General features: G+C 39.1%; 1 protein-coding gene across 5 annotated transcripts in view; it reads left to right on the top strand.

The window, feature by feature from the left end:
- The window catches only part of ECHDC1 (ethylmalonyl-CoA decarboxylase 1), a 38,017-nt gene that overhangs the window by 9,678 nt on the left and 9,756 nt on the right, over positions 1–18,583 (top strand). For 4 of the 5 annotated variants that reach the window (XM_084515946.1, XM_084515948.1, XM_084515947.1 and 1 more), the window contains exons 3-5: positions 3,537–3,679; positions 7,250–7,302; positions 9,253–9,333. In XM_084515946.1, the coding sequence (XP_084372072.1) occupies positions 3,537–3,679; positions 7,250–7,302; positions 9,253–9,333 (277 nt within the window). Of the gene's footprint in view, positions 1–416; positions 494–3,536; positions 3,680–7,249; positions 7,303–9,252; positions 9,334–18,583 lie in introns of those variants that run through there. The other variant, XM_084515950.1, reaches the window with a different exon arrangement.

Genomic DNA, 18,583 nt, shown 5'->3' with positions numbered 1-18,583 from the left:
CAGCAAGACCTGGTTAACTTCATTTGCCAGAGCCTGTGAAATACCCTACCTCAAAGAAATTCTGTTAATGTTGTGTCTCAGAGCTTCTCAAGAGTGGCAGATATGAATTTATATGTACATATACGCTTCCTTTAGAAAGCTGCAAAACATCATTAAACTGCTGAGAGAAATTCCATTTGCCAGGCATTTACTTTGCACAGCAGCTTTTTATCTCAGAGGAATTATGTTTGTTCAAAGCTTGAGCAACTCATGGAACTGAAAGCAGAACAAAATTGTTGGCAAATTGCTAATGGGCAATGTGGAAGTTGTTATGCCTTTTTTCTCTTCTTAATTGGAATCTGATAGCCACCTGTTTGAAATGGTCTCTTTGGAAACAAATGCTAATAATGTCAGTTTAAGCCTGGTGGAACCAATTTCAGCAACCCAACCTCTTGCTGAACTAAAGCTGAACTTTATTTAAAAGAGAAGGAGGCCAGCCTGCAAGAACTAGAAGGTAATGACTATAAACTTATTTTCTAGAATTATAATATAGAATCTAGAATAATTTCTTGTTATTTCTAAATAAAAAGCTATTTATTCTTAGTTAACAATTAATATACAAACAGATGAAATATTGCAAGTACCTTCAGTGCTGTGAGGAGCATGAACTTACTGGTATCGTATGTTGAAGGACCAAGACTGGCAGAACGAGGATTTGCTTTACTGTTGTGTCCTCATCATTGTATCAGACATCCTATGATGTGTCTGTTGGTGAAATAATAATTCAGTGTTGTCAGTGTACATGGTAATGGAGGGAATCCTCTGCCAGGGAGAGGGGGCAGGTGCTCACCTCTTTCTCTTGTTCCACCCGCTGTTGCATGCGGCTGGCTCATACAGTCCCTTTTTATAAGCTCAGTTTTTTGGTTACCTAGATTTTTGGTTCATAATACTCTCTGGAAAGACTCTTCACTACCTCACTGCTTTCATTATTAAAAGCACCACAAACAGTGGTTGTGCTATGTCTTGGCTCTGGCAAAGCTTTGATGCCAGTCCAAATACCTTTCATGTAAGAAACTTGAGAAATACACAAAAAGCAAAATCTGTGGTGTTGAAGCACACCTATTTAAAGAACTGTTTGCGGGAAAGACATTGAATATGCTGTCAGGCTGGGAAAGCATTTCAAGTGAAGATCCGTGGAAGCCTCTGCTAGCCTAGTTCTGCTCAGTATTTTCATTCGTATCTTGGGTGATGAATAGAAAGTGAACTGCTGAAATTATCAGATGACCCAGGATTGGAAGAACTTGCAAGGTTATTTGGAGCAGGGGAGTGGAATTCAAAGTGAAGTTGCTTAAGTGCTACAAAGAGCTCAAGATCAAAAAGGTGAAATTCAGTGAAAGCAGATGTGATCTGCAACACACAAATAGCCTGAGCAAATTATAAAAGCAAATGGAAAGGAACTGGTAAAAGTGCAGTTCTGGTATATAGTATGCCATTAAAAAAAATAAAAATCGTTCTGGTATATAATATTTAATGTGCACTTCTTGCTTTCCTCAGGAGCATGGTCTTAGCTATTTCAGTGGCTGAGACCAAACCAAGCTGGAGGTCCTTTATAAAGCATTTGTTCTTGGCCTGGTGCTGGGATGCATACTTCATAAGGAACTGCAAGGAAAACAAGTAGGAAGAAAAAAATCTCAGGATGTTAGGATGGCTGCTAACAGGCAGTTTTAGGCCAGGAAATGTTCACTGTACATTCAGTGAAATGTGTGTAGGGTCAAAAAAATAAGAGACTTGGAAAAAAATGAAAGATTCCTTGAGATATTAATCTAAAGGTCATTTACATCTGAAGAAGGTAGGTCTGTCCATGTACATCCTCATCTAAGGAGGGTAGAGCTTAAAGCATCATCATCCTGTAGTTATGCTGCATTTTAAAATTACTTTGTATAAATATTTTTCTCTTAAGAACATATGAGAGTCCTTCAGAGGGGAAGAGCTTTAAGTTAATGTGGGTATGCTCAGTTGGTGTGGAAGATAGGACAAGGAGTAATGGCTTCAAACTAAAGGAGGGTGGATTTAGATGAAATATAAGGAAGAAATTCTTCCCTCAGAGGGTGGTGAGGCACTGGCAGAGGTTGCCCAGAGAAGCTTCAAGAAGTGTTTTGACAAGCTCTCAGATACATGGTCTGATTTTTATATATATAGATAGATAGATAAAAATTTTTTTGGGGTGGCCCTCCGGGGACCCAGGAGTTGGATTAGATGATCCTTGTGAGTCCCTTCCAACTTGGATATTCTATAATGTGAAGTAGATTGAAGACAGAGATCTGTAAATGGATGAGAAAATGTTTCTTGCTAAGGAGTGACTACTTTTGGATGTCAGATGTTAATTCACACCTCAGTGTTATGCAATAAAAGATTAAAAGAATCACGGGCATGGGCTGTTGCAGTAATTGTTCGAATTCCATATATACTTGATGAAGAAAGGTAGGTGTTGTCAGAGGTCTCTGGAAGTAAAGCCTGCCAATGCGAGTTCAGGCAGTTGCTTTGGGCAGTACGTAAAACGAGTTTTCACTGAACAAACTAGATTCTACTCTCAGCAACTCATGACGAAATGTCTGAAGTGTCCAAGCCTCTCAATTCCACATTTTAAATGTGAGCTCTACATAGCTGTCTCATAGCACTGATAATTTTCTTCCCTTCATCCTTTTTTCCAGTTTCTTTAGAGCAGAAATAAAATAACCCAAAAAAGTCTGTTGTGTAACACCAGGGATTAGCACAGTTATAACCGTCTGTAGTATGAGAAAGCTCTTAAGTGAACATGTGAGAATATTTGAAGTAAAAAGACGGTACTATTTAATCCATACATTTGAAGCCTAGGACGTACTTTGTAAAGACAGCTTTTCTAGACAGTTACCAGGGAGGGAATAGAAGATGTTTCAGAGAAATTTTCTTTTTTACTGTTCTTTTAAAAAAGTTATTTTACTTCAATTTTTAAATCTATTTCTAGATTTCTAGACTAGATGTCCAGTCTAAATCTGGACGCTTCTAAATGCCATTGGCCTTCAACACTGTTTGCTCTGCAGCCTTTTCTTTTTTTTTTTTTTTTTTTTTTTTTTTTTTTTTTTTTTTTTTTTTTTTTTTTTTAATATATTTACATTTGAATATGCAGAGTGAAATGTCAGTGACATGAAAAGATGGACATGATGGACATGACTAGATGGACTGATTTGGATAGACACAAGAAGTTAATGTGTCCTGAATTTATGCAATTATAAACAAGAATAAATCAGGTAGAATTTATGCTTAAGCCACTTGAATTTTTTGTTTTGTTTTGGTGAGTGTAATGCAAGTTGCAGAATACTCATCAGAATTTCAGTAAGTACATTTTTGGATTAAAAACATGTCAGTGCTGGGCAGGGATTTAAGGTGATTCTTTCCCTTGTGTTTTTAAGCCTATCACATCTTAATGATAACTTGATTTTGGTAGTGAAGAATGTAGTGTAAAACATGCTGCTTATAGTCATTTTGTTCTAAGCGTTGCTTCTCGTCTCTCGTAACAGGCACTATGATGCTAGAGCTCCAGGAGAAGGTAGCTGAACTGGAAAACTGGAAGGATGGCAAAGGCCTTATCATCTGTGGTGCAGGAAATACTTTTTGTTCGGGATCTGATTTGAATACTGTCAAAGCAATACCCAACAGCCAGGCAAGTAGTGATACAAAGTTTTGGGAGAAAAATGAGCTTTTTGATATTCAGAGATCCCTATCAGACAGAGGTGTTTCACTGTGTTTATGCTGCAATTTTACATGCAAAGCACATGATTTAAAAAATGCTGGCAACCACTTTAAGCCATGGCTTAAGTGTCACTGTAATTGATTCGTAACTCTGAATTCCTACATGACTTATTCTTTTTAGCCTTTTCTTTTAAAAATCTCATTTTGGTTTCTCAGAACAGTATATGGTGCATTTACACATAAAATAACCCATGCTTCAGTAGTTTGACCTTTAAAAGCAAAGACAAGTAATCACTTCTTATATATTCTCAAGTCAAAAACAAACTTAAGCAGCGTGGCTGCTATTACAAGGAGGTTTCAATTTTGTCAACACTGTGTCTGGACCTGAATAAAATGGAAGAACAAATGTAACTCTTGTCCAGTTGAGTTTTGGCAATGATCTCTTAGTCCAGTTAGAGGAGTCATCTGTAATTTGGGGGTTGAAGAGCTTTTAGTAATGACAGAAATCACTTCTATTTTATTCAACCAATTGGCTGGATGGATGTGGTATTTGTCATAATCTGCAATATGGTCTGCCTTTCCATCTGGTGCAGGAAAGGCAAAATAATGGCCAAGAACATTGAAGGATTTTTGTGCCTTTGAGTGGCTTCTCCTCTTCTTCCTCCTTCTCCTCTTCCTCTCATGTTCAGCTATTCCTAACCCTGAAACGAACCCAGATCCCCTGCCTGTTCTTTGTTGGTGAGCACTAATGTTAGGGTGACCAAATCACGGCAGGCAAACTAATAGTGGTATTGTTAAAGAAAAATGTTTTCTTTCTGCCCTTGTAAACCTGGTTCCCAAGAACAATATCCTCATTCTGGAGTGAAACTTGAAAAGCTGGCTATCTGAAAAGCAGAAGAGGTTCTTGAAAGAACAGCTAAGAAGAAGGAGGCATGAAGGAGGTTTTCACTTTCTTTGTTCTCTGTCTAGAAGCCTTACAACAGAGGTTCCTAACCAGTAAGCAGCAGAGGACTTCTGAGCAGATGGAAATGATTTGTGAAGATGGACTAAATCCTGGCCTGCCTCAGAAACAGTGTGACCAGCAGGGCTAGGGAAGTGGTTGTCCCCTTGGCACTGATAAGACCACACCTCAAATGCTGAGTTCAGTTTTGAGACCCTCAGTACAGGAGGATATTGAGTTGCTTGAGTGTGCTCAGAGAAGAGCAACAAAGCTGGTGAAGGGACTAGAAAACAAGACCTGCAAGGAATGGCTGAGGGAATTGCAGTTGTTTGGTGTGGAGAAGAGAAAGCTTGAGGGAAACCTCATCTATTTCTAGAGCTACCTGAAAGAAGGTTGCATTGAGGGTGGTGTTTGTCTCTTTTCTCAGGTGACAAGTGATAGGACAAGAGGAAAAGGTCTCAAGTTGCACCAGGGGAGGTTTAGGTTGGACATTAGGAAGAATTCCTTGATAGACAGGTTGATTAGGCGTTGGAATGGGTTGCCCAGGGGAGCGATGGAGTTCCCAGTCCCTGGAGGTATTTAAGAGACGAGTGGACATGGAACCAAGGGACATGGTTTAGTGATGGGACTCAGTAGGTCTGGGTGATGGTTGAACTTGGTGATCTTGAAGGTCTTTTCAAACCTAGATGATTCTGTGATTCTATTTTTCTATGACTGTAAGTTCTTGCAGCAAAAAGAACCAGCGGTACAGTTTCCTTTTCTACTTTATGAAAGTGACTTTCTTTTTCCTTGTATCTCCCAGCTGCACCCCAAGCTATTAATCCTTTTTTTTTTTTTTTTTGTCTTTGCATGTAGTGCATACAATATTTTACCTGCCTTTCTTCTAACTAGTTTTCTTCTGACTCTGAGGACCATATTAGAGCTGAAAATGTGATTATTCCACTAGACTCCAGTGAACATCTCTCTTATTCAGATAAAAAATACTCTGACTAGTAGCCTTATTTTTCTTATCAGGAAGACTTGAAGGGTATGTTGTCCAGGACTTAAGTAACTCCATCTCTTTTGCTTTACACCTTTTTTATAAGCTCCCTTTAAGTACTGAAAAGCTGCAATAAGGTCACACCAGAGCCTTCTCTGTATGCTGAACAGCCCCAGCTCTCTCAGCCTTTCTTCGTAGGAGAGGTGCTCCAGCACCCTGATCATCGCTGTAGCCCTCTGAACCCATTCTGACAGATCAACATCCTTCTTGTGCTGGGGGACCCAGACCTGCACTCCAAGAACGGCCTCACAAGGGCAGAGCAGAGAGGGATAATTGCCTCCCTCAGCCTGCTGGCTGCTCCTCATGCTGCTGTCATGGCATCTTCTGTCTGCCAGAAATCTGTCCCTGAATACCATAATTCTGGTTGGCTATGGGCAGAGTAGGTCTTGGGAGTACATGAATAAATTAACAATAAATTGGCTGAAATTGTCCTATTCCTGTTGCAAGCCCCTATTCCAAGAGGTACTGAAGATTTACTGCGTCTTTTCTTTCCCAGAGGTATGAGTCAGAAACTTTTAATTAAGGCAGATTCTTTAACATGAAAGCCCCTGTAAAACTGTTCATTAGAAATCAGTAAATACTGATACAGATATGTTGTTGTTTCTTTTTCTTCCTGCCATTTTTTGGAAGACAAGATGGAATTGTTACCTACTTTATTATTTTCACTATACCCAAGCATTATTTTTCTTAATTTGGATTAAATGTCACATGTGCAGTTCATTTAACATACATATACAGCCATGGTCATATTGTATCATTTGGCTTAGTCATGTGTGTGTGTTCCTGGTCAACACTAGACGCCTGGAGAAGAACGTAAGAACAGGGAAGGCAGAGAGAGAATGATTTTAATTCAGTATATTTTCTTAGTCTCCAGCAATTTATGATGTGAAGGTGTTACCTTGTACTTAGTAACCTTTTGCAGATTTTTCTGTTGTGAGATTTTGTAGTTGTTCTTGAATTCATGTAGTCCTTTAAAGGTTGCAGTAATCTGCTGCAAAGTGTTCTGTTGTGTATGTTGTAGGAAGAGATATTTGTTCTGAACCTGGCAGCAGTTGATTTTATTTAAAGCCTTTGTTCTTGTACTGGAAGAGAAGGGAACAATTATTCCCTAGTCACTACTGTTTGCAAGCTGATGTTACTTCTTTCCTCCTTTTTGTTTTACAATCTTTTTTCCTGAAATGCTTTTGATTCAAATGATTAAAATAAAAAGCTGGTAAATTTTCACTTCTGTAAAGTTGTGTGGATTTAGAACAGTATGGAGTTCGCAGCCATCCATGGTCCTATACAAATGTTTAAAGCTCATCTTTACGGGTGTTTATCTGGGAGGAATGAGAACAGGAGATTCAGAGGAAAGGATGTAAAATTTCACATCACAGCAAGTTGGTATTGAAATTATTTTTATAGTGGTTTAATTATTACTGCAATTTTAATAAATGATTGAGGGTGTTTGTTGTTTTTTTTAATTCAATCTACACTAGGTTTTCTCTTTGGGCTTAGTGGGGTTGGACTGGATTATGGACAAGATTAACCAATTAACATTTTTGAATTTTCATTCTTTATAGGATGGGATGAATATGTGCATGTTTATGCAAAACACCTTAACCAGACTTATGAGGTAATATATTTTCTTTACCTTTCTTTATGAAGTAATTATAATGATTGAAATATGTTTTGGCTAACTCTTTAATCAGATGTTTTAAATATTAAATTTTGAATCCCAGACCTTGTATTTGCATATGTTAATTATGTAAGTATTTGTGGATTTTAATTTAGGCCTTGACATTTTGCAACTATTATTAGACTTTCCAGAGATTGGAACAGAAGAATACCTATAGGTTTCTATGTGGAGAGATGAGAGATAACTATAGTTAAGGAAGCATAGGCCTTTAATGTTTCTGAAGCTGACTTCTGTAACTCAGTAGAAATTGCTTGCTCTTAACAAACAAGCAGGGCCAGCTTATGCAGCCCACACAGGTAACATTTATTTAATATATTTATTTAAGCTTCCCACTTCATAAGAGGAATGTATTCAGTTCTACCATCTGGTACTCCTGATTTCTTTTTCCTTTCTTTTAGATTCAGCTTCCTTTAAGAAATCACATTTCTATTACACGCATGTATGGTAGGTTCCATTTTTTGACTGCTCAGGGCTTTGTTAAGATAAATATTTTGTGTTTTCAAATAGTATATATGATAAAATGTTATGAGCTAACAGTATTCTGCAAAACTGCCCAGGAAATTGGAGACTTATTCTTAGTAGTACTGTATTGGAAGGAATCCTCAGGATCTGAATTAGAATCCATTTGTATAATTTGGCCTTGGTATAATCAAAAGTGATGTGGCAAAACAAAGAGGAAGAAGATGTATGAAGATTAAAATCTCACCTCAGGTATCTTGACTTAAAGTATATTGCACTGTATTGCGGCTGTGGTTCAGGTGGAGCACTAAATCGCTCTTTGGCAAGATCTATCTTAGTTGGATCCATCTCCCTCAGAGGGAGCTGAGGCAAACTGTGATCATGAAGGAGGTGCCTCAAACAGATGAGATGAGTGTGGATGTAGGGTGCTCGAACCCATATATTCTGGGTTCCCACAAACCGTAGGAATAATGAGGTTACCTTTTTCCAGGGGTTCCCTTGTGCAAATTATTGTGTTAAGTGTGCTGCAGCTGGCAAGAGGACTTGGGCCATAAGAAATTTTTGGCATTTCTCTTAAAGTAGAAGTAAAACCAAATACCAGATTGTGATTGGGAGGCTGACTTCTGAATGTGGTTTTAACCCTGCTTAATGAATTAAATGCCTCTTTGTAGTAAAAGATGTATCAGGTCTGGGACTGACCAGTTATCTTCCTTTCTTAGGGTACTTGTCTTATCTTAAGTCAGTCACTGTTTATTAATATTGATTTCACAATGACAGTAGGAAAAGAGTTTCTCCCCACATACTCTTCCTTCCTTCTGTCCTTTGAATTACCTTGAACGTGATCGAATACAGCATCATCATAGCTAACAGATTGTTGCTATCCTCAAAGGACAGTTTTGTCCTCCAAAAAAAAGTTTTATTGATGTTTGAGATGATAGCACTGCTGATTGAAGAAGTTTGCTGAAGTTGTCACGCTGAATCTCATTGTTTCTCAACAACTGAGCTGTGCAGTTCTTGGGGTCCCTTGCTACTGCTCTCTGTCCTGGCTTAGTGTAGAGTCTTGTGTCACTGTCCTGTCATTCCTTCTTGCAGAAAGCCTTCTCAGGTATAATCGTAGTATGTATTTTATTTTTTTTTTCATAATATAGTACATGATCTGCTTTACTGTGATTCCATTAGATATTTCTGTCTTGCTGTTGCATCATGGTTCCCATATTAATTATGAAAGAATGGATTTAGTTTAAGTGGAGTTGGTATTGTGCTGCTAACCTGCAAAGATGTTATTGAAAAAATTCAATAGATTTGAATTCAAAGAACGAATGAGTTAGAGCAGAATGTTTTTCTGAGCTTTTACTGTAAAGATAGTTTGCCTTTGATTGTTTCTCAGAATAAAAGAATGAATTTTGCTTGCAAAATTCTCTTGCGTAGATTGCCATTGATCAGTGTTGCACTAATCCAAGGAAAAGCTATTGGAGGAGGAGCCGAGCTTACCACAGCATGTGATTTCAGGTAAGATTAACAATTTCAATAGCCACTGTTGCATCAGTGATTTAATGACTACGTATGAAAAGTAGGAAGCTTTAGGTACCACTTCAACTTGGAGTCCCATCACAGAATCATAGAATCATTCAGATTAGAAAAGACCTCTAATATCACGTAGTTTAACCTTAAACCAAGCACTATTAAGACCAACATTAAACGATGTCACTAAGCACTACATCTAAATGTTTTTTGAAGGCCTCCAGGGATGGTGTCTCAACTACTTCTCTGGGCAACCTCTTACCAATACTTCACAACTATTTCAGAGAGAAATTTTCCCTAATATCCAACCTAAACCTCCCCTGGTGCAACTTCAGGCCATTTCTTCTTGTCTTACCACTTGTTGCTTGGGAGAAGATACCAACACCCACCCTGCTATAGCCTCCTTTAAGGTAATTGTACAGTTTTATAAGGTTTCCCCTGAGCCTCCTTTTCTCTAGTCTAAACAACCCTAGCTCCTTCCAGCGCTCTTCATAAGACTTGTTCTTTAGACCTTTCACCAGCTTCGTTGCCTTCGGAATTGGGCCTTGGTCAGCAGACTTCTGGAAACTCCAAATTTTTTTCCTGGTATAGTACAAATGAAAGATTACTTACTGCTGAGTTACACAGTTCAAAAAACTGTGTAAAACAAGAACAGTGACGAACTTTAGCAACTGTCTGTCACAGACAAAGTGGTTCCAAGATCTTGTACCTAAGTGAGAGGCAGGAAGACTGCATAATTATATATCTCCTTATGTCTCTTTTTGTTGCAGCAGTTGTGAGTAAAAATAAATAAAACTGTCCATTTATCTTGTATTTAGTGTTGTGGATTTACTATTTGCAACATAATTGTTGTACAGTTTTTGAAACAGGTTTGAGATGCAGAGGAAAGCAAATGAGGTTCAGTTCCTGTTTTTTCCACACAGGTGCAGGCATTTGCCAGCATGAAACAACTAGCAAAAATAGAGGGCTTTAATTAAAGAGGCTGAATGCAGAACAGGAACTGGAAGAAACTAACATAATAAAATGTCACTTTATTTAAACAGTTGCTAATGTGCAGACAGACAGCCTACAGATGTAGCAGGATAAGCACTGCACACAGCCTCTCTGAAAATTAGGAACTTTCAGTGAAGTTTTTATTGAAGAGAAGGAAATGTGCTCTTTAAGAGGGCCTTAGTGCCTGAAATGACAAAGAAATTGACCAAAACAAGCTGAAAGTACTTACATGCAAAAGTAAATTAGAATATTAAAGCTGTTCTAGGTATCAAAACCAGGCTTTGCAAAGAGGAGATGGCATCCATGTTGTTTGAGCCTCTCAGAAGCAGTGAGTGGCTTTGAAACTTTTGCTTTGAAACTACATTCACCTGGATCTTTCTTCATATCTACACAGCTTTTAGTGTAGGTACAAAGATGCATTAAGCTCTGACTATGGCCTCTGAGTAATGCTGTACTATAAATACCTGGTAAGAAGTGCCATGTTTGATAGCTGTAGAGTTGACCAGACAGTTTTATCTGGGAGACCTAGTAGATCTTACTGAATCTGTGAGTCCACTGACAGAAAGTGGATCCTGTTATCCCTAAGGAGGAGTTTAAGGCATGTGAGCATAATGAGATGGAAATCTTTTGCCTTTCTAAAACATATACTTTCTACTCTTACTTCAGCTATGTTGTTTGACATACTGTATAATTATAATCATTGTCAAGTAGCTCTTATTTGCATGAAGTGAGCAGCTGCAATTCCTCTGATGTGCTGCCATAATTTTCGCAATAACTACAGCTGTTGATCCGTCTTCCACTGCTTTCTAACACACCCATCCAGTGCAACTAAATAATAGCAATTCAGAAGAAGCAAATGGGACTTAATTAATAACAGAGACAAGATAGAGAAACATTCTCTGTGTTGTTGTTATTGCTCTTGAATTTGAGGCTTTTAATACTGGGCAACAAAATCGTAGTTCTCTGAGGACTATGAGCAGATAGTTGTGGAACAGAAATATTGTCCTGAATCACTAGATACCAAAAGAAGAACCTGAGAACAGAGATCAGAGAGGTTTGTTTTCTTTCTTTATGTTGAATAAACCACTGTTCTCTCTCTCTTTTTTTTTTTTTTTTTTTTTTTTTTTTAATGAGAGTGAGTTGTAGCTGCTTTTGATTTAATTTTTCAAATCCAATTCTATTTTTCTCAGTTATCATGTTAAACTAATAAAGGTCTTGGTCCTGGCCTGAAAAACTTTCTTATTTTCATCTCTACCTTAGTACTGCATTAACTATACTGATGCTGTTGAAATGATTCACTTGAACTAAAATGGCTTATGTACCTTCTCAGAAATGCACTCTGGCAGCATGATGCACATCTATACTGGAGTAGAGGTGTGGACAAATTCAATTTTAAAACATCTGATGTGGTTTAATATGTTACTGATATAGTACACTGTTCTTCCAGTGGCAGTTGTTGTGGTTAATTGTCTCTTACTCTGTTTTCAGCCAGCTCATGTAAAATTAGGTTAGGGAGGTCTTGCATGAGCTTTGGCACATTTATTGCTGACATAAGGGCAGTGATAAAAAGCAGAAGCATTTTAAGTCAGTCCACTTCAGTTTGGAAGAGGATGTCTTCCCAAGGCATCATCTTCAACCTTATCTTACTTTATGGACTGTTGCAGAACATCTCTCCATAAGAAGGAAGGTCCTTATAAGATTGTAAACAAATGATTAAAAAAATTATAATTATCCAGACAAGTGCAAGGTAATTAAAATCCTTTCAGACTTTTTTCTGATATGAAAGTTGGGAAGATAAGGCTTCTGACACTGTAATTATTTATCTCAATTATATCTGTAAATCTGAGTAAAATAAAACTGTGTGTATGAAACTTGTTTTGGCAGCAAGGCTTTGTGGTAGTTTCAAGAAATCTAGACTGCTTTCAATGTGCCACTACTGTGTATTTTCTGAGTCTGCGAAGATGGCTGTGGGATTCTGCTGCCAATGTCAGTGTACATTGCAGTCTGCATGACACTGCAGCCATTTTAGTGGAGTGCACAAATGACTGTGTATTGGGTTCATGTGTCAAGGTTTTGTTAGCGGGGGGCTGCAAGGGTGGCCTCTGTGAGAAGAATCCAGAAGCTGTCCCATGTTAGATAAGGGCTAGTTTCAGCTGGCTCCAAAGGGACCTGCTGCTGGCCAGAGCCAAGCCAGTGGCTAATATTGGTTGGACCTCTGTGAAAGCAGATTTAAGAAAGGGAAACACCTGCTGCACAACAGCAGCTGGAAGAGAGGAGTGAGAACCAGCCATGCAGACCCCAAGTTGAGTGCAGCAGGAGGGCAGGAGGGGCTCCAGGCATGCAGCAGCAGTTCCCCTGCGGCCAGTGGAGAGGCCCCTGGTGGAGCAGGCTGTCCCCCTGCAGCCCATGGGTCCCACATGGAGCAGATCTCCACGCTGCAGCCTGTGGAGGAGCCCCCGGTGGAGCAGGTGGATGTGGCCTGGAGGAGGCTGCGGCCCATGGAGAGCCCCCGCAGGAGCAGGCCCCGGGCCGGAGCTGCAGCCCGTGGAGAGGAGCCCACGCAGGAGCAGGGGTCTGGGGGGAGCTGCCACCCGTGGGGGACCCGTGCTGGAGCAGTTTGCTCCAGCAGAGAGTGACTGTGAAGGACTGGAGGAGACAAAGCATTGGGGACTGACTGCAGCCCCTACTCCCTTCTTCCCTTTTGCTGGTTGGGAAGAGGAGGTAGAAAAGGGCTGATGGTTTTGGGGGGGGGGGGGGGGGAGAGAAGGAAGGCTTTCACCTGATTCAGTGATGCAATTTTACAAAGAAGTGAAATGAAATACCCATTCTGAGTTCTCTGTGTACAGAAACCTGAAGTATATCCTGTATGCACAACACATGAATTTAAGGAGAGCTGAGTTTACAGGGTTGGCTAAGGAATTTGGACAAGAATTATAGTGGTTTGCTGGGCAATGAAGTAAAAATTAGATATGGGGCAGAAAGGGATAGATAAGGGATCTGTCTGTGCAATTAGCTGAACACAATGATCTCTGAGCACATTAGCATCAGTGGGCTACCAGCCAATAGCCGGAACAACTGGCTTTGAATTCTGAACAGGCTTGTCTTCTGTTTCACATTGATGCCTCTGAGAAATCTCACTGGGTAATCTGTAGGTCATTTAGACACTTCAACAGCTTTGAAAATCTGGCCCTATCTCACTTGATAAATTAACTTCATTGTACCTGGTGCTTTTGAAACATATAGTCTCTTCCCCTGCACCCCCCTTCTTATTCTCTAATGCTACTGCAGTCAAAATAGTCAATTGTGAATCCAATTTAAAAGATGGTGTCTCCAGGCAAAGGGCAAGAATACCAAGATAGAAAGCTATACACTGCTCATAATATTGACTTCAAAATGGGCTCATCAGTAGAAGCAGAAGTATTATTTTATTTTTTAGAGAATAAATCAATCAACTATAATTTCTTCAGGTGGTACTGATGTTTCATAGTTAAATTACAAAGGGCCAATTTCATTACTCTTGTTGTTTGTGCCGAGTAATATCTTAACTTGTAAAAAGCACCGTTGACTTAAAGAAGCATTTGTGTTCTGAGCAGTCTTCTGCTCTGTCTCGAATGGCAGAATGAAGTTTTTAACAGGGGAGGCAGCTTGTCCTAGTAGTACTGCATTGATATCAAGTTGGCCCTGCTGTATGTGAGTTGAACGTTTTCTGCATTTTTGTGAAACATGTAGGCGTGCTTCTTATTATTTTAAGGTGATGATGTGTTCCATCAAAGAGATGCTTCTGCTGTTTGTGTTTGTGATGACTTGTTTATATACTTTACAAGCACGCACTTAGTGTATTAAATGTAACTTGGACAAAATGACAGGAGCAGAAGAAAGTACAACTGCTACATAGATGTAGGCCCACTATGACTGACTTCTCGCTTGTAGACAGTCAACAGTCATCCTTTTATTAGGCTACAGTTCATTTGTTGCTCCTTTAAAAAAAAAAAGGCTTTAGAAATGTTAATATTCTACAGTAAGCTTTTCCAAGAATTGGTTTCAGAATGTCAGAGCACAACACGCTTGCTTCTTTGTAAATATTTCGCTGTATGCAAGAATTTCAGCTTTCATTTTTATCAGAAGGAGCCTTTAGGTATACAGGAGGTTGCCATTTGAAAAAAAAAGAGGACCTCAGCACATAGTAGCTCTTTTCTTTGTGCAGAGCATGATATGAATGTTACCGGATAGAATTCACATATCCACGAGTTCTTGCAAAGTTCGGGCCAACAAAGCACTTTCCATCAGAAGTGACTCCGTAATGTCGCTGCACATTGTTGGGAACAGAATCGGTAGCTATGTCTAAGAATGGTTTCTGGCAACTTCAGGTGCTTGCTGTATGCCACAAATCACTCGTTTAACTCTATTAACTTCCCCTCTCGTATATATGAGAGGGGGACATATATGTGTGTGTATCTATGCATAAAACCTCCTTGAAATCAGTTGGTAATTTTAGAATTTCATTGCAATCATATATCACTTCTCATTTTAGATCCCTGGGAGCTTTGTTAGTACAATTTTCTGACGAATTTTCAGAGAGATGCATTATGGTTTTAAAAGTTTCACGTCGCCTGCCTCTAAGGAGGCTGTGTGACCTGGCACACTTGATGTCTGGTTAAGCAATCACAGCACTGCTAGAAATGGACTTGAGAACCTATATTTTTGGAATTATGTTTGTGGACTAGTATTGCTTTTTCTTTATTACCAGTTTTTATTGGCTTTTGAAATTCATGTGTTCACAGTCTTCCACACAAAGGGGTTTTTTTTGCATACAGTCCACAGTTCAGATTTACTACTGTTTGGTATTACTGGAAATGTAAATAACAGCAACAAAACATGATTTTGAGTTGAAGTTTTTCTTTTTGAGGTTGTTTTTGTTGTTGTTATTTTAGGTAGGGATTTACTTCATCCCTTTTTTTTTTTTTCCCATTGGGAAAACAAATCATCTTATTGTGGAAGACTGAGTGTTTTGTCATCAGCATGTATCTACCTTTTTGACTACTACTACCATGCAACCTTATGTCCTTTCTGTTGAATAACCCTGTATGCAGCCGATTCTCTGCTGTGCAGTAATAATAGAGATAGCCCAGATAATGGAAAATCTAGATAAGACAGATTTTAGGGAATGCAGAGCTGGATCCGTGCTGACTCCTGCTGAGACACCAGGCTGTCGTTCCACTGTAGGGAAGCATTCGAGGTTCTCGGAGAATTAGTTTAGGAAGAGTAGGCATGCATGGAAATCAGCCATTATGATTGCATCTGTGAAGTGACTCAGCCCCAGTTTAGATAAACTGCCTCCAGGTATTTGGGTTTGACACTCCATTGCTGCTCTTCACTACAAAATATATATATCAGATAGCTCCACAAGTTGATTAAGTCCTTCTCAGACTTTACATTAAAGTCTGCTGATTCTGAGGTGGGGTTATACTGAGCTGTGATTTCATGGGGAGGGCAAACTAGCTGAACAGCTCACCTTGATGTTGGAAGAGGATGTTGCTGCTGCCATTCCTAACTCACTACTTACTGGTTTGCAAAGCACCAGTGAAAATGCCGGTATGAGTCAATTATCAAACCTAAAAGCAACAGAAAGGCTGGACGTTTTTTGTTCCTCTAGTGAGTTAAGGTGATTTTTAGCAGGCTAGTAATGGCTAGAACCAACATATAGCAGGAATTCAGTGTTTGGGAGAGGATAACGAAGAACAGGAGGGGATGGGAATACAATCTTCTAGTAAGTAGTTAGTAAAAAAAAAAAAAAAAAAAAATGAGTTGCTACTGTTGTAACTCAGCAGTCACAGTAAAAATAAATACAATTGTAAGTTCTTACATCAAATAAATTCCTATTTTACTTAAATTGTTGTATGTTTAAGAACTTCTGGTGTATCCATGGTCTGTTACTAGGTGTTATCCCCCAGTTCTCTTTTTATATATTGATGCATTCGTAAACAAAAAGCAAATATGTGGACTGAGGGAAAAACAGTGTTTTCAGTTACTATGAATTTATCTGTGTTAGAGAGAGAGAAAAGTCAGAAATGAAAGGATACCAGGGGAAATTATACTTCTGGTGCCAAGAGAAATGGTCACACGCTTAAGCATGTTTGTGCAGGTTTTCCAACAGCTTGCTGAAAATGTGCCTGTGCCTTGTCTGGCTAGTCTTGAACGTATCACCAGGTAGTGAGCTGAAACTGTCTGTAGTTACCCATCAATATAGATAATGAAAAATTAAAAAGGTGAAGAAACGAGTTACTGTTTGTAATGTAGAATTTTAATGTTAAATTCTCCATCCCAGTTAAGCCTTTTTTGAGATATGCCATTGTGATACCACTCCCCCACTCCAAAAAAAAAAAAAATAATAAAAAAAAAAGAGAGAGATGAGTTCTGAAATCAAATAATCATATCCAGAAAACTCGAAACAGCCACTGCGATCATTTTAAAAAGGAAAAAAAAAATGGCATGGGTTCATTAACCTGGTATCCCGCTAAAATGGCAATGTCATAATTTCACCACCAGTGATTTCAAATGATCTTTCTGCTGTAGTCAGAAATCATTGTGTAGGATGTGCAAATTCAGCATCAGTAACACTGCACACAGAGATGGTTGAGTTTCAGCGTGTGTCTTGTTACCCTAGTTCTCGCAAAGGTTTGTTAGTGTGATGCTATGATATTTTTTAAATCCTTTCATGCCGTGGGTTGCAGAAATGTGATATCTCAAACACATCATGGAGTAATAGAGCAGGTTGGATCTTGCAACTCTTAGGGTTGATGTTAAGAAATGTTGTTACTTTCCAATCAGCTGAGATCAGTGGAGCAAAGTGATCTCTGCCTATTTGACATTTCAGATACCAATCTCTGAGCCATGTTTTTGGGAAAACTCCCCCTCCCTTTTCTGTGTCAGCAGTGGAGACAAGCAAAGAATATGACTGAAATGTTCTTGCTTTAAGAGGCTCTTGAATTGGGTCCAGGAGAATTTTGCTCTGCTTTCTGTGGTCTTGATAAACATATATGACAGAAATAAAGATTCGGGAAACAGGTTATTAACACAGGTATATATGCTGCAAGAACAGAATGTTACACACGAATGGTCATTTTTCATTGAAAAATCTGGAAAATATCACCATTTCTAATGGAAATTTTTGCTCAAGTCCAAAAGGCATATGTGTTGAAAACGTTTATTTGAACGAAATCCAAATGGCACCAGTTCCTTTTTGGGAAGGGAAGACTCATGTAACATTTTAGATTTTCAGCATGAGTAATTTTTGTGTGAGCCTTATTTTGGCTTTCGCTTGCTTGTGTGTTTAGACTTCAGCGGCTTGTAAAGCGTAGCCAAAACCTGCTTCGTGGATAAGACCAAAGTGCTCTGTCAGGCTGGAAGCTGCTCTGACAATAATTGTGTGGTAGCAGAGGTTGCGGTGTGTCTGTGATTGGGGCCACTGGCACCTGGGGAACAGAAATAAAGTCATAGCTGGGAACTGGAGGTGTTAGCGAGAAGGGCATCGGGACTTGGCAAGGAAGGAAAAATGCAGTGGGCCTCCACAGGTTCCTGCACTACAGCTGCAGGGAGGGAAGCAGACCAGGCACCATGGAGCACCAGGGCCAGTTAGGCCAAATCATTTTCCTCCCTGTCATTTTTATGTATTTATTTTTATATGAAAAAACAAACAAACAAACAAAAAGGATCATCTTACTTCCCTTAAGAGTGCTTGTGGAGTTCTAATCAGTCTTTTTTTGGGCACCTATTTCATGCCCCATGATCTGTCATCTAATACAATTTTTCATTCTTGCTACAGAAAAAAAAAATCTTGCTATAATTTCCAGTATTCAGCTTCATTTATCCCTTTAAGAAGAAATGTAACTTTTTATAGCACACTTTTCTCTTTCTCTTTTCTGTGACGCTGCAGGCAAGGAAGTGTCAGCCTGAAATAAAGAATTTGATTTAAAAAAACCCTAATCCAGAACTGCTGGGCCTTCATCCTTAGCTGACTTTTGGGAGATCCTGGTACAGAAGGAGATTAGAAGAGCCAGCAGTATTATGCAGCCAGTGTTATTATGAGCATCATCACCTCAGGAGGCTTTTAGGAGCCATTCCTACCTTTTCTTGGTTGAGGCTGTCCTGTACCCCTTGTGAGGTATTAGCAACAACTTCTTTCCCCCTGTGTATTTTTTTTTTTTTCTTCTTTTTCTTTCCATAACAGGCTTTCTGGCCCTATTTT

The sequence above is a fragment of the Aythya ferina genome (genome assembly GCF_964211825.1).
Source record: "Aythya ferina genome assembly, chromosome: 3".
NCBI lineage: Eukaryota > Metazoa > Chordata > Aves > Anseriformes > Anatidae > Aythya > Aythya ferina.
Note: the sequence above shows the minus strand (reverse complement) of the source record. Positions and strands in the feature narration are given on the sequence as shown.